Source organism: Crocodylus porosus, unplaced genomic scaffold (genome assembly GCF_001723895.1).
Source record: "Crocodylus porosus isolate Cpor-Errol unplaced genomic scaffold, CroPor_comp1, whole genome shotgun sequence".
NCBI lineage: Eukaryota > Metazoa > Chordata > Crocodylia > Crocodylidae > Crocodylus > Crocodylus porosus.
Window position 1 is genome coordinate 53,686,929 of NW_017728907.1, and position 13,044 is coordinate 53,699,972.

The 13,044-nt window shown below is 49.6% G+C and overlaps 1 protein-coding gene across 1 annotated transcript in view; it reads left to right on the forward strand.

Annotated features, from left to right (window-relative positions):
• Positions 1 to 6,795, forward strand: part of PODN (podocan) — a 68,459-nt gene extending 61,664 nt beyond the window's left edge. Inside the window, exons 9-11 of the mRNA XM_019531446.1 lie at positions 934 to 1,082; positions 4,357 to 4,546; positions 6,065 to 6,795. Coding sequence (XP_019386991.1) covers positions 934 to 1,082; positions 4,357 to 4,510 — 303 coding nt within the window. The 3' untranslated portion in view covers positions 4,511 to 4,546; positions 6,065 to 6,795. The remainder of the gene's footprint in view (positions 1 to 933; positions 1,083 to 4,356; positions 4,547 to 6,064) is intronic.
• The last annotated feature ends 6,249 nt before the right edge of the window (positions 6,796 to 13,044 follow it).

A 13,044-nucleotide genomic window follows, 5' to 3' on the forward strand; every position in this document is an offset into this window, starting at 1 on the left:
TGACCCCAGCTGACTTCCTGCCCTTTGGGCAGGGGGCTGGACTCGATGATCTCCCGAGGTCCCTTCCAGCCCTGATGTCTATGAAATCTAGAGATGGCAGACAAAGAACGAGCCTGACCTGTTTCCTTCTGTGGGACTGCTTGCTCTGGTAAGCGAGGGTTGGGACATCAAGTCTGAACTAACTGAGCAGACTGGCCTGTAGAAGAACAATTTCTTGCCATGTTAGAAGTAAGTGACTGTTTCCCCGAAGTGTTTGTGAGCAACATTGCAGGAATCCCTCCTGCAGATTTGAAACCCTGGCTGCTTTTTGTTCACTTCAGACAGGGCTGGACTGAGCCCGAGGCCAGGGAGGGGAGGGCAGGGGCTCTGATGCCAGACAGCACATCTGATGTGAAGCGGCTACATCAAATACACGTGTGGGAGGGCAGATCCCTTCCGGCTTTGTTTGCTTGCCTAGAGTCCCCCGGCTCTGCTGACTGTGACGCCAGTTAGAGTTGGCTAAAACCAGTTTAGAAAACAACAAAAATCCCTTCCATTCCTCCTGGTGAACTCGAACTGAACTTCTGTACGGGCTCGGGATAGCCGGTTACGCTTGCGCAGCATGCGCTGTTTGCCATTTTGCGGACTCGGCTGGAAGTACCCGGCGCACCAGCAGACGCCCAGCGGTCCCATGGGAGAGGCGAGAGAGCCTGTATCCTGATGATATGAAACCCCCAAAGCCTGGTTAGACTTTGCACAGACACCTCACTTCTGAAGAGTTTGCTGCGCTGATAGTTATCTGTGCTACACTTTTAAAGCTCACCCATTGCTAGCCTCGCTCCCTGATGACAGGTGAGAAATCAGGCTCCGAGCGATTAAATCGTGCTTCGTGCTGCTATGGACCTGAACTCATTTCTTCAGTTAACCCCTTGCCGTCTGCCTCTTCTTTCTCAGTTATTGGACATGGCCGGCAATCAGCTGATTTATATTCCTCCAGGCCTGCCGGCATCTCTGGAGTACCTGTACCTGCAGAACAACAAGATCACAACTGTGTCAGAGCGCGCTTTTGAATCCACACCCAACATAAAGGGGATTTATCTCAGGTAAGTGCATCTGAAATCCTAACCTCTCATGGGGAGCTTGGGGTTCAGCCAGCTCTATATGCAGTCAAAGAGTGGGTGTGCTCATCACGTGCTCTCTCTGCCCGGAGGGTGGCATCCTTTTAAACTGTAGTGCTTGTAACAACGGGTCAAGTGCACTGCAGACTAGGAAGCCAGTGCGTGTGCCTGTCGCATGTACCCACATGTAGCCATAACCTAGAAGTCAGGCTTATTTATAAGCCCTTCAGCCTTGCTAGTGTTTTTCTGTTCTGAATGTGTCCAGAGTACCAAAAGGACACGTGTTAGGGGGGCATGCATGACCCTAACTGGGAGGGGAGGGGGGGTTGCCCGGGCAGTTGCGTAGAAGAGGGATGAGAGCAGGCTGCTGTGATAATCAAGGTGCTTAGATTGCAATTATTGCAGATTGATCTTTTTGTCCAGAAGATGTGAAATTGTTGATTTTTTTAATAAACTGTGCCCTAGGGATCTTTAGGGAAAGAGAATTTTAAACCCTTTGCTAACAAATTCAATCTGATTTGCAGCCTCTTTCGTGAAACTGCAGAGCCCACGACACAGGGGACATGCATAACATGATACACTTTTTCAGCTCTAGACTCTGATCATTACAGGAAAGGTCAAAGCTGGGACTGGGGTATTTGGTGAAGGAGAGAGCCAGGGGCACCAGTTATCAGTATTGCAGCAAATCACTGTCATGCGGTCACTTGTACCATATGTAAACCTGGAAGCCGACATCCTCCTCTGCGATCTTGGTTCCTCAGGCAGCGCACCGGAGCCATAACTGGCTAGCTGAGAGTGCCTGGAGCTTGTGTAAAGCCAAGGAAATTAGCTGCTGCCTCTTGCTCTCCCAGCAAGGGGGCATGCCAGGGTGATCCCTGCTCGTCTAATCTTCCATTTCCATCTGGTCATTTCAGGGTGACGTACATCATCCTGGCTGCTTCTAAAGGATATGCCCTAGCTCAGCCAGAAGTTATGACATGAACCGCTCAGTATACTCCTGTGGCCTGTGTCTATGCAGAAGGTCACACCGTGCAGTCAGGACGGTCTCTTCTGGACTCGGTCTTTGAATTCAGTGCACTAGTGGTGTAAGTCAGAGCAGCTCCTGGGCTGCTGGAACTAGCCCACTGCCAAGGCCAATGCGGGTGCCTTCCAGCCTACTTTTCTATGGTTTTTGGATGCGACTCTGACACACATCCCTGCTGTTGTTTGCACTGAAAATTCATCTGCAGCAGAGGGAGGTCCAGAGAGGCTGAATCTATTTCACAGCCTAATATTTGACTTCTTAGCTTAATTCCAGCCCGAGGCTAGAACTTGGTGGAACTGTGAAACCTCAAACTCCCCAGTTTTCACGGCGAAGCCGAAACCTGGGCTGGGGACACTTTGTCTCTGGACACCTGCTCAAAGAACTAGTTTTATATGAGATTTGGATTGAATTATTGCAGCACCTGAGCTTTGCTCTGAGTCACACTTCAAAGTGCGTGGAGCCCTGGAAACCAAAACGACTGAGGATTTGCCTTTGATGATGCAAAAGCGGGTGAAGTTTCACCGTGTGTCAACTGTTCTGTCGTAAGTGCCCAGGTGCACAGTTTTACCCGGCGCCTTACTGTGGGAGCAGAGTCTTGTGAGAGGGAAGGCTAAATTGCCATGCTTTGGCATGGTGTCCCACCTAATAAGGAGTGTGGGTTGTTTGGGTTTGTTTTGTTTTTTTTAACTACATGCTTTATACACATAAAGAATTAATAATTAACCTCAGTTATGCCTAGCGTAAATCCAGACAAATGCAAACCATTTAAATTGAGTTTATGCAGGATTTGTCAGTGCAAGTAAAATCAGGATCTAGTCTAGGAAATATTCATTTTTAAGTGCTTCCAACAATACAGCTCAGATTAGATTTGTTAACGTCTCTTCCCCACAAGAGTGTGTAATATTTGGTTAGTCTCATTTCCCCCCCCCCCCGGTTAATGCATTCAAAACGGACAGTGTGCATAGCACAATGAAATGTGTTTGTTCTAAGCTTTTTCCCTCCCATATGCAACTACTCTGCCCTGTGTATCTAAGTAAATGCTGCACTATTTCTTTCTGGATGAAACAAGGCATACTGAGCCAGAACATTAAAAAGGCTGCTTAAGTAGAATCCAGCAGTTTCGGTCTAGAAGGACGCAGTGGGCACTTCTGATGGAGACTGGTAATTTCATACGTATGTGTGTCCAGGTGTGTGCGCACAATATGCAAAACCAGATGAGCTTTATTTCGCAACAATCACCGTGCCATTACAAAAGAGTGACATGTACACCTGGGGGTATTTAGAAGAATATAACAGTGATCATATTCAAGAGTAGTGAGCCAGGCAATGAAAGGATTATTAAATTCCAGATTAGTGTGCTTACACTTGGGAAGCAAAAATGACAGATAAACAACTGTTGAATTTTCCTGTTTATACAGGGAGACTTTGAGCGAATATTGAAAGGGGAGGAATCTAAAAAAAAAAATCGGAGAAGAGCAAACAATGCTTTGAAGGGCCTGGTAACATTTGCATGTGGGATGGAAAGGGCAGAGTGCCAGGATTAAGGATTTATGAAGGAGGAATTCTAATAAAGTTTTTGCCTGTTGTCTACAGCTGTTGAGGCTAAAGGCAGGGTGAGAGATGGGATTCGGATGGCAAGTCTTTCTGAGAGCCAGATCAGCTGGAATCAGTGAATTGTGTGCATCGTTCAGATTGTCGTCATCTTTTCCTGCTATAAGGTCCTTTTGTCTGCCATAGAAGTCAGCAGGATGTGTAAATTATCACTCCACGTGGCTGCTCGTAGATTCCTACCTTATTTCTCTGTTGTCTTCCTATCCAGAACCCCCCTGGGGTCGGCTGGCATCGCTCCCTGTGAAAACCAATAATGCGCGCTTGGGCGTAGATGCGCCATTTCCCATTAGGCTGTTGAATCTGGGATACTTCTGTGCCTATGTTAAGGAGACACTTTAGAAATAGCCTGTCAGCAATAGAGCCAGGCCTGTGAGCGTTCATACTGTCAGCAGCTCAGGTCTGTAGGCCGGCCCTGTACTTCCTGGGTTGGTACTTTGTGCCTATACAAGGGTAGGATATGGTAGTACTCAGGCAGGCTTCAAACACTCCTGTGCTGGCTTTAGAAATGAAGGGTATTTAGCATCCCTGCAGATTACACGTCCTAACAAAGTTCAGAATTGGGATCTAACAAAGCTGCATCAAGGAGTTATTTTAAAACCAGTGGTGCTCTGTTTTGTATTGAAGGTTCAATAAGATTGCAGTTGGATCACTGAAGGAAAGCATCTTCCGAAGCCTAAAGCATTTGCAGGTGCTGGACATTGAGGGGAACCTTGAATTCAGCAACACTTCAAAGAACAAGGACAATTCAGAAGAGGAGGAGGAAGAGGAGGAAGAATGAAAATTAAAATGTGAACAAACAAAAGCACGTCTTGTGGTAGGTATCCATCCTACTCTGCCCACTCAGGGACCCCAGGTAAGTCAACTTTAGTTCACAAAGGCACTCCATTGAATCGGTGGGAAGACTTGGAGAAAATGAAAAGCTGGTGCACTGGGCTCAAAATCTCCTCTTAAAACCATACCAGGGTAAAGATGGCATGATCCAGCTCGGTGGAAGAATCTCACTTTAAAATAGAGTAACAGATGTGAAGCTGGTGCTTCTCAAAGGTGCCAGGCTAACCCTAAAAGCCTCTTCTGGTAGAAGCAGCAGCAATGTCTGCGGCAGTGGTGGCAGCAGGACTTGCATTTTTTGCTTCATTCCTCTTCTGTACTGCAGCTGTGGTCTGGTCCACCAGCATTCATTTCACATGGGGTCACGGTGGAGCTGCCGCGTAACTCCAGATCCCAGCATCTGAGATGAGCTGGTGACCTGGAAATGAAGAACTGTCCTTTTCCTCACCATTTGATTAGCCATCCCCTCTCCTACTGTAGAAGATAGTGGAAGACAAGCACCATCTGGAGAGCATGGATTGGGGTTTGCTTTGTAGAGTGCTCCTCTTAAAAGAATTGCACAGGTGAGGGGAAGGGTCAAAATGCTAGCTTCTCATCTCTGGAGACCCAAGCTCCAACTTAAGTTTTGATCAGTTGTGACAACAAATAGATGGCCTCGCCCTCTTATGTGTGTTCAGAGGCCATTGGATCTGGCCTGCAGACCCAGGGGCCTTTGGCAGCAATCACTAGCAGGGGGCTGCAGCCATAGGGGGCTTCATATGCACTGTGGCTATGGCTGGGCAGTAGAGATTGTTGCTGGGTTCAAATTATGGAGGGGCTCAGGAGGGCTGAGCTCCCTGATGAGAGAGGAGAGCCCCCGAAACAGCTGGGCAGAAACTGCCATGTAGTGCAGGGGCAAAGTAGCCTCTGCCCCTTGTTGCTGCCAGGTGCTTTTTGCTGCAGCTGCCCGGAGCCCGTGCCTGGGCTGCCCCGCGGCTTCTCTGTTGCCACCACTGCCACCTCCGTCTCTTCTGCCTCCGACCCCTCCAAGAGTCAAAGTGTAATTCAAACCTGGTTAGTGCCATGGCAGGGAGAAGCGGTGGTAGCAGCCAGGTCCTAGCACTGGCACGTCTCAGACCTGCACCAGGCCATTCCAGCCTGCCCCGCAAAAAGCCTGCTGCCTGCTGCCACAGCCGGTAGCATGATTCGGTGTTGGTGAGAGCTGGCGCTCAAGGGATAGTAGAGTTGGGCCATAGCAGGAGCTACTGGGAAAGCTGCATGTGAAATTCCTGCCTGTCATACGTCTAACCTACAACCAAAACTGCAACCAGACCTGTCTTCTGGGAAACGTACCGTTTGCGTTGTAATCATTTAGAATACATTTAATCCTGTAGGCAGCACATCTTGGGTTTGGCCTGGGACATGCTTATGATTTCAGTTGGCGTACTTTTAAGCTGACTGTATGTTGAGTCATGTGTTCAGTGTTATGCAAGTCTGATTTTTGCCTTTCTGATATGTTTTGCAGGCTGACATATGGAAAGTGGCATGTATTGCTGTATTTATATATCTACAGAGATATATAGAGAACACTGCAAAATGTGCAATGAATTACACACAGACTGTTTATCATGGCGCTTGGCCAGGCTCGAGGAAGATGGGTCATTTCAGTGCCTTATTCAGGGAGACCCTGAATGTCATTCCAAAACTCCCAAAACATCACGTACAAGACCCTGGATGGGATCATATGGATCATATGAGATTGCTCGGGAACTCACAAAAGCTGGCTTTTGTTTTTTCTGTTTCTTTCCTCACTGTTTCCATCTGTAATAACAATACGGGGCTGTTCTGAATTTATGCCTTCAAACTCTGCTTTTGTCGCTCCATTTTAAGTGAACCATGTACATGCTCCTTCTCTTCCCCCACACTACCCAAAAAGGCTGTTGTTTGATCAGGTGGGATTGATTTTTTTTTTTTTTACAGTAGTTTCATGTGTGGAGCAGGACATGAGGCAGCTTGGTCATTGAGCAGCAATAATCACCACCAGACTGACCGAATCCATTCCTCTGTTTAGTATAATGTGTATATTTGGGTGAGAAAAGCAAATTAAGGCTGGATCCCATAATATTTTATCCCCACTGTGTAAAAGCCTACAGCATATGCCTATTTTAGAAAGTTTTAAGGTCAAATCACTCACTCACGTGAATATATAGATATATCTATAAAGAAGTTTATATCTGCCATTAGAGCTTTGTTAAAGCTGCTGTCTGGCTTGTTCTTTGTCCGTGCGGCACTTGCACAAATACCCTGGAGCGGGGACCGGTTGAAGGGGCCGAGCAATGCATAGAAGTTGGATGGTAGTACTTATTCTGTTATCCGCAGTAAGAGCCTGATGCTGTAACTGCTGAAACGGGAGAGTCGTGGCCGCTCGGTGCCTCTCGGCAGCAGAACCTAAGACCCAGGTAAGGAGGAGGGAGACCTGGCGCCCATCCCTGCCGTTCTGTTTAAGATGCTGCATGGTACGATAGGGTGTGTCCTTAATTTCTACGGATGTTGCAGAACATAAACCAACACAAAAGCAGAAGGGTAAGTGCTACGAGGCGTTCAAATGGTTTTCCCGTCGTTCATCTGAGCCAGGTCGAGGAAGTTGTCCGTTCTGTTGAGGCTTTCTGGTTGAGAACACGTTGTTTTGCAGACTGTTTCTAGGATTTGTTTTCAGACTGTGTTGGCTTGGTGCTTCACCAGCTGTTTTCCCTACGGGGGGAGGGCTGGTTATACGTTCTCCCTTTTGGTTTCTCTAGCACGTGACAGCTCTTCCAAAGCTTTTGCCAGTTCCCAACTGGGACAATTCAACATGGCCACAAGTCATACGAGGAAAAATTACTTCCAGAATGGAACAAAAACCCCAAACTAAATGTTAACAAAGAATATAAACATGAGCTTCCAAATGTGTGGTTGAGACCTGGGAGGGGGGAAATACGCGGCAGCTGACTTGGACTAGATTTCCATGGGTTATGACTCGGTTGGATTGTGCCCCTGCAAAATGGAGCAATGTCTTGGCACTCCTAAACAACTGAGACTTATCCCAAAGTAACATCCAGGTATTAGAGATGGCACGGGCCCCTGAACAGCAACCTGTGGGAATATAAGGGCAGAAACAATGGAAATGCTTGGTTTAAAATGTTGCTTATAGTATAAAGCTCTTTCTCATCTGTATCCCATGGTCACTGCAGGCCTGAGCAAAAACCTGTGACCTTAGGCACGAGTGCTGCACCTTCTCACAATTTTCATCCAGTCACCAGCTTTCTTTTTCACACTGTGCTTTTGGAGAAGGGGGAGTGGGGGGGAAGGGGTCCATCTAATCCTTTCTTTCTGCTAAGCATGCATATGAAGCAGTCCCTTGCATTTTACACAGGAGTTCTCTTTGATCAAACTTATTACTCCCTTACCCCGCGGTCCTGCATGGGGTCAAGTGTGCAAAACCCCTCCCAAGGAGCAGTGTACTCGGTACATCCCAGGAGTCGCGGAGAGCCTTGCCTGCTCGGGCCTCAAGTGCAATGAAGGTGCTTGGTACTAAATGCGCCTCAGCATTTGCTAAGGAAATCCAAATCGCACGGAAGGGCCACAGTGTGCTTGCTTTTATGGCAGCGCGCAGCCAGCATCATTTCACTGACATTAAAGGAGCTGCTCTAGCATCTGTCACTAATAGAAAACACAGCAAGGAAAACACCTTTCGTCCACCGTAGGGTAATTATTTTGCTGCCTTAGGAACCATGAGCCTTGCATTTTGTGCTGTTGCTTACACTTTTCTGAAGTGGACAAAACTTTCTATCAAACCCAAGAAGAATTTGCCATTTACTTCATACAGGATTAAATAATTCCAGGTTTTAGGTCATGGGGATTTGGCTACTTTCCAGTATTAGAAAATTGACTTTGCCACCCAGCTAGGACTTCCCCAGGTGCTGTAGAGCCAGCTTCGCTGTCTCAGAAGGACTTCAGCAGTCTAAACCAGTCCATAAGGCCGGAGGGTGGGGGGGAGGGGGCAAAACGTATCTGCCCCCAAGGACCAGAGCCTCTGCTTTTATTCTCCTTTTCAAAAGTGAGGATCATTTGGAAGTTGGCCTATCTGCATAGCTCATGATCATAGACTCGGAGAAAATGAGGGTGGGAAGGGCCAGCGGCAGGTCACATCCAGTCCGACCCCTGCTCAGGGCCAGCCCCAACTAGTTCATCTCAGCCGAGGCTTTGTCAAGCTGGACCAAAAAGCCTCCAAGGTTGGAGAGTCCACGGTCTCTCTGGGTAACCTAGTCCCTTCCTTCCCCACCTTCCTAGGGTGAGAGTTTTTTCCTCGTATCCAACCTAAAGCTCCCTCGAGCCCGTTGCTCCTTGTCCTGGCATCTGCCCCCACTGAGAACGGTCCAGCTCCATCCCCAGTCAGCCCCCCTGCACGGAGTTGAAGGTTGCTGTCAAGTGACATTTAATTGTTGGCTTCCAGGCATCTGAGCCACCGAGCTCAGAGTCTATAACCCACGAGGACGCCGGCGGACCCAGGCGGGTCGCTCCCCACCAATCGGCAGTGCCCCAAAGCTCCAGTACCGAAGCACGCCGGTGCCCCCCGCTCTGACCCCGGTTGTTTCCTTTCCTCACCCCTCCAACCACTGCACTCCAGCTTTGCTCTCGCCAGCCTAGTCCCCTCCACCGTCCCCTCCCACCTGACTCAGCCAGGTCCCTCCCGTAAATCCTGCCGCCTCTCCTAGTTCCTCTTTGCCGCCTCGCTTCCCCACTGTGCGTTCCTCTAGCACCCTGACCCCTGCCTCCACTTCCTCCCAGGGTCCTAGGGCCCTCGGCCTCCTCGGACCCCGTCCTGCGCTACCCCCTTCTACTGCCCCAACGCTGCTCTCCTACGCCCAGCCACCGATGCACTGACTCCCCCTCCTCTGTTCGCTCTCCCGACAACGCTCCCAGCCTCCCTCGTCTTCAGCCTGCTGCCCTCCCCTCCGCTCTGGGCCCCTGTGCGTGTCCGCAGCGACTTCTGGGAGCATCCAGCGCCAACGCCCTCCCCCAAAAGTTTCTGAGAGCCCCAACCCTCATCTTCCTGCTTCAGGGGACCACAGGGGGTGGCAAACCTCCTTGCCCACAATCTGCAGGCCCAGCCTGGGGCCCCGCCGGAGGCATCTGGGGACGGACCCACCCCGAAGGCAGGGGCCGTGCAAGGAAGGGCCATGTACCTCCTCCCTGAGGCTCCCTTGGCGAGGGAAATGCACCAAATAGGACAGGACCCCTGTGGGGGCAGGCCCAGCCTGCAGGACAGGGCCAGAGACCTGTGGACTCGGGGTCTTGGGGCTTCAGGCATCCTGATGCATCCTCACCGTTTTCCACGGAAAGCTGGTGCTGCCCTTGCCAGCGGCGCGGCTGGTTTGAAAACCCCGTGAAGGGCTCGTGCTGGTTTGATAGAAGATGTTTGGTTGGCATTTCCCCTTTGCTGTGTGAGGGCCTGCAGCTGCAGGGACATGTGTGCACACGCGTGTGTCTAGGGGGTGGGAGGGGCAGGGAGGCCCTGCTCACGCCCATTCAGAACGGCGTTTGACACCCAGCCCTCGGCTCCACACGGGATCAGTGGTTGCTGCTCAGGACCCAGCTTCTCCGTTCCCCGTGGGGCAGGCATGCCCAGGGGCCAGGAGGCTCTTTCTGAGCTCTGCCAACGCGCCCTGCTGCTGGGGAGCAGCGACAGGCCTCTGCAGCACCCCAGGTGCCTGGGGACCTGGCTGGCGCGCTCATCGGGCAGCAGGCTTGGGACATGCCTTGCAGGAGGGAGAGGGGGAGCTTGCCCCCGAAGCGCAGGAGATGCTGCAGCAGGTACAGAGCCCCCAGCTGGGAAGGACGTAGTTGCCAGCCCCCCTTTGCCTGCTGCAGAGCTGGGGTTGCGAGCAGCATCTCGGCGCGCCCTGCCGCTCGGTCTGCGCCTTGCCAGCCGGCGCCACAGCTATGAGGGTAGGGCTCTCAGCCTGAAATATAGTTAACAATAGTTTGCAGAGCTGGGCGCAAAGCCCGATAACTTCCTAATGATTGGCATTTGATGCTAGGGCTTGGCGTCTGCCAGGGGCTTAGCCCCGGGTGGATCTCCTTTGGCGAGTCCGGGTGGACCGGGTGCTGCTTGTGCACGGAAAGCTGCTCACAAGCGGAGCGGTTTGGCAGGAAACCATATCTTGGGAAAGCACGTGATCCCCAGCTTGCACCACTACTACCTCTGCCCTTTCTATGACGCAGGGCTTTTCAAGCCCATCTTCACACAAATCTGTAGTTTAGAGCATCGCGACTGTTTAAACAAATCCTGGTCTCAACTTGAATTGTTGTGGCGCCGGGGTGCCTACATAATCTGCTAGTAGCCTTCACTCTAGATTATTGCATTGTTTCTGCATGTTTGGGGGACGGAGGGCTGCCAGCTCTCAGATTTAAGTTTAAAGATCTCTGGTTCGAAAGTGTGCAATGGCCTGCTTTGATCAAGGGGTTTCTCTTGCTAGCGAGACTCATTTACAGACATCAGCATAATTGTTTTATTAGGTTGCTATTGCAAGCAACGGTGACTGAATTCCCTAAAGAAACCAAATTCCTTTATTAAAGAAAATATGGCTGTTACACTCCAGCTTTGGCTCCGTGTGGTTTTGAAAAGTCAGCCAGTTGTGAGCTATGCAGGGAGGTTGTGGATAACAAAAGTGTTGTATAGTCAGATCTACAAAATATTTCCATAAAAACTACTCGAGCCCTGGCTGAAGAACATTAAGCAGCCCATTTTCAAGTGCACAATCTTTGGTGATGTATTGTCTTCAAATGCTTTTTAAAACATAAGCCAAGGCTCTCTTAATAAATCATTGTACTTGAGGGATGAATTTTTTTTTCCTTTCCCAAAAATCCTGTGTGCATGATTATTACGGTAACGTTAAGGAGGTTTCTTTGGATCGGTAATTCAGGCTACATTTTTTTAGACTTTTCAGACCATTGTGATTTACCTTTGCAAAGATGGTCTTGCTTTCCTTCATAAAACCCTGCGGGAGCTCCACTTTTACAGGATGCAGGTGGTGTATTCCTACGGCGTCAACTCTAGATAAGCTCCAGCCGAAGCAGGTCTCTGCAGTTTGAGCGTAGCTGTGTTTCCGTCAGGAAAAGCCATCGGAGAGAAGAACTATTGGCAGTATTTAAATAGAAAAGATTGGGGGGGGGGGCTGAAAATAGCTAGTTTGACTTGGTTGTATGTTTTTAATAGCCCAGTGGCAAAACCCAGTAAAACATCTTGAGGTCAGTATTTTTTTCTTTTGGTTTTGGTGAGGGGTTGGCCTGTAATGCTCATAGTGCTTGTGGCAGATGTAATGTGAGAGATCGCTGAACATAACACAGCTCTCATTTTGCTTCCCTGCTTTTTCCATTTTATTACATGCCAATCATTAGGCATGGGAGGCTAGGGAGGTGGGGGGGTGGGTAAACGCTGCTAAAAATACTATATCCATATCAGGAAAATATACGTCCAGGGTTTAGCTACCAAAAAGTTAGCTGCCAAAAGTTTCAAGTAATGGGCCAAATTCTGGCTCTCTCAATTGTGTATGTACATGTGTGCATACAATTGTGTTGTGCATGTGCGCACACAACTCAAACATTGTATTATTCACTGAAAGGCATCCCCTTTTTTGAAATGATATGGCTCCTTTTGAATGGCTAGCGGCAGCAGTACCAGCAGCTGAAGGTGTGAAACGCAACTACTTCTCTGAGGGACTTGAAGAAGCGAATTAAGACCTGATCTCGAGCCCCCGTGGATCCATCTCATGCAGGCAGTCAGGGCTGTGTTATGAAGTCAAGAACCACGTCTTCTGCAATGCAAGGCCTGCTTGTCTCGGTGGGGTGTCCTCTCATCTCTCGCCAAAAGCATCCCCCTTGGACATCCTGTTCTCGCTTTCATCAGCTCATAGCCCTGCGGGGGGACGAAGAGCAGTTCTGTTGCTGGCATTTTTCTGCCCCGGGGGTTTTCAAGGAGTCACCCCAAGTGACTTGTGTGAGATCCTATAGGAAATATACGGGGGAGCAGGGGTCTTGCGTTTTGAGCACTTTTCCGGGCCTCCAGGTTGTTCTAAGGGACAAATGTTGCTGTAAATCAGGCCAGATAAATGAGTATATTCCAGGGTTGTGCTGAGCGTATATGGGCTCTGGGAAGGGTTATGCTGAGAGTGTGTTGGCTCCTCATATAGCTGAGGTCAGTCTGAAGTGAGGCATTCATAAATATGGGCACATCTCTCGAGCACAGTCCTACAAGGCACTGGGCATCCTCTGTTCCTACTGATGACAGTCGAGGGGGGGGTCAATTCTTTCCACTTCTTCCACTGCATAAGAAGGGTACCCCTGCCCCTTCACCTGCTTGAAAACACCCATTTTGATGGAAAAGCCTACAGGAGGCAAAGCTGTGTCGTTTTTAACCCTGATGTAGCTAGTCAAGGGCAGTCCCAGCTGCAGGATATCAAGTTG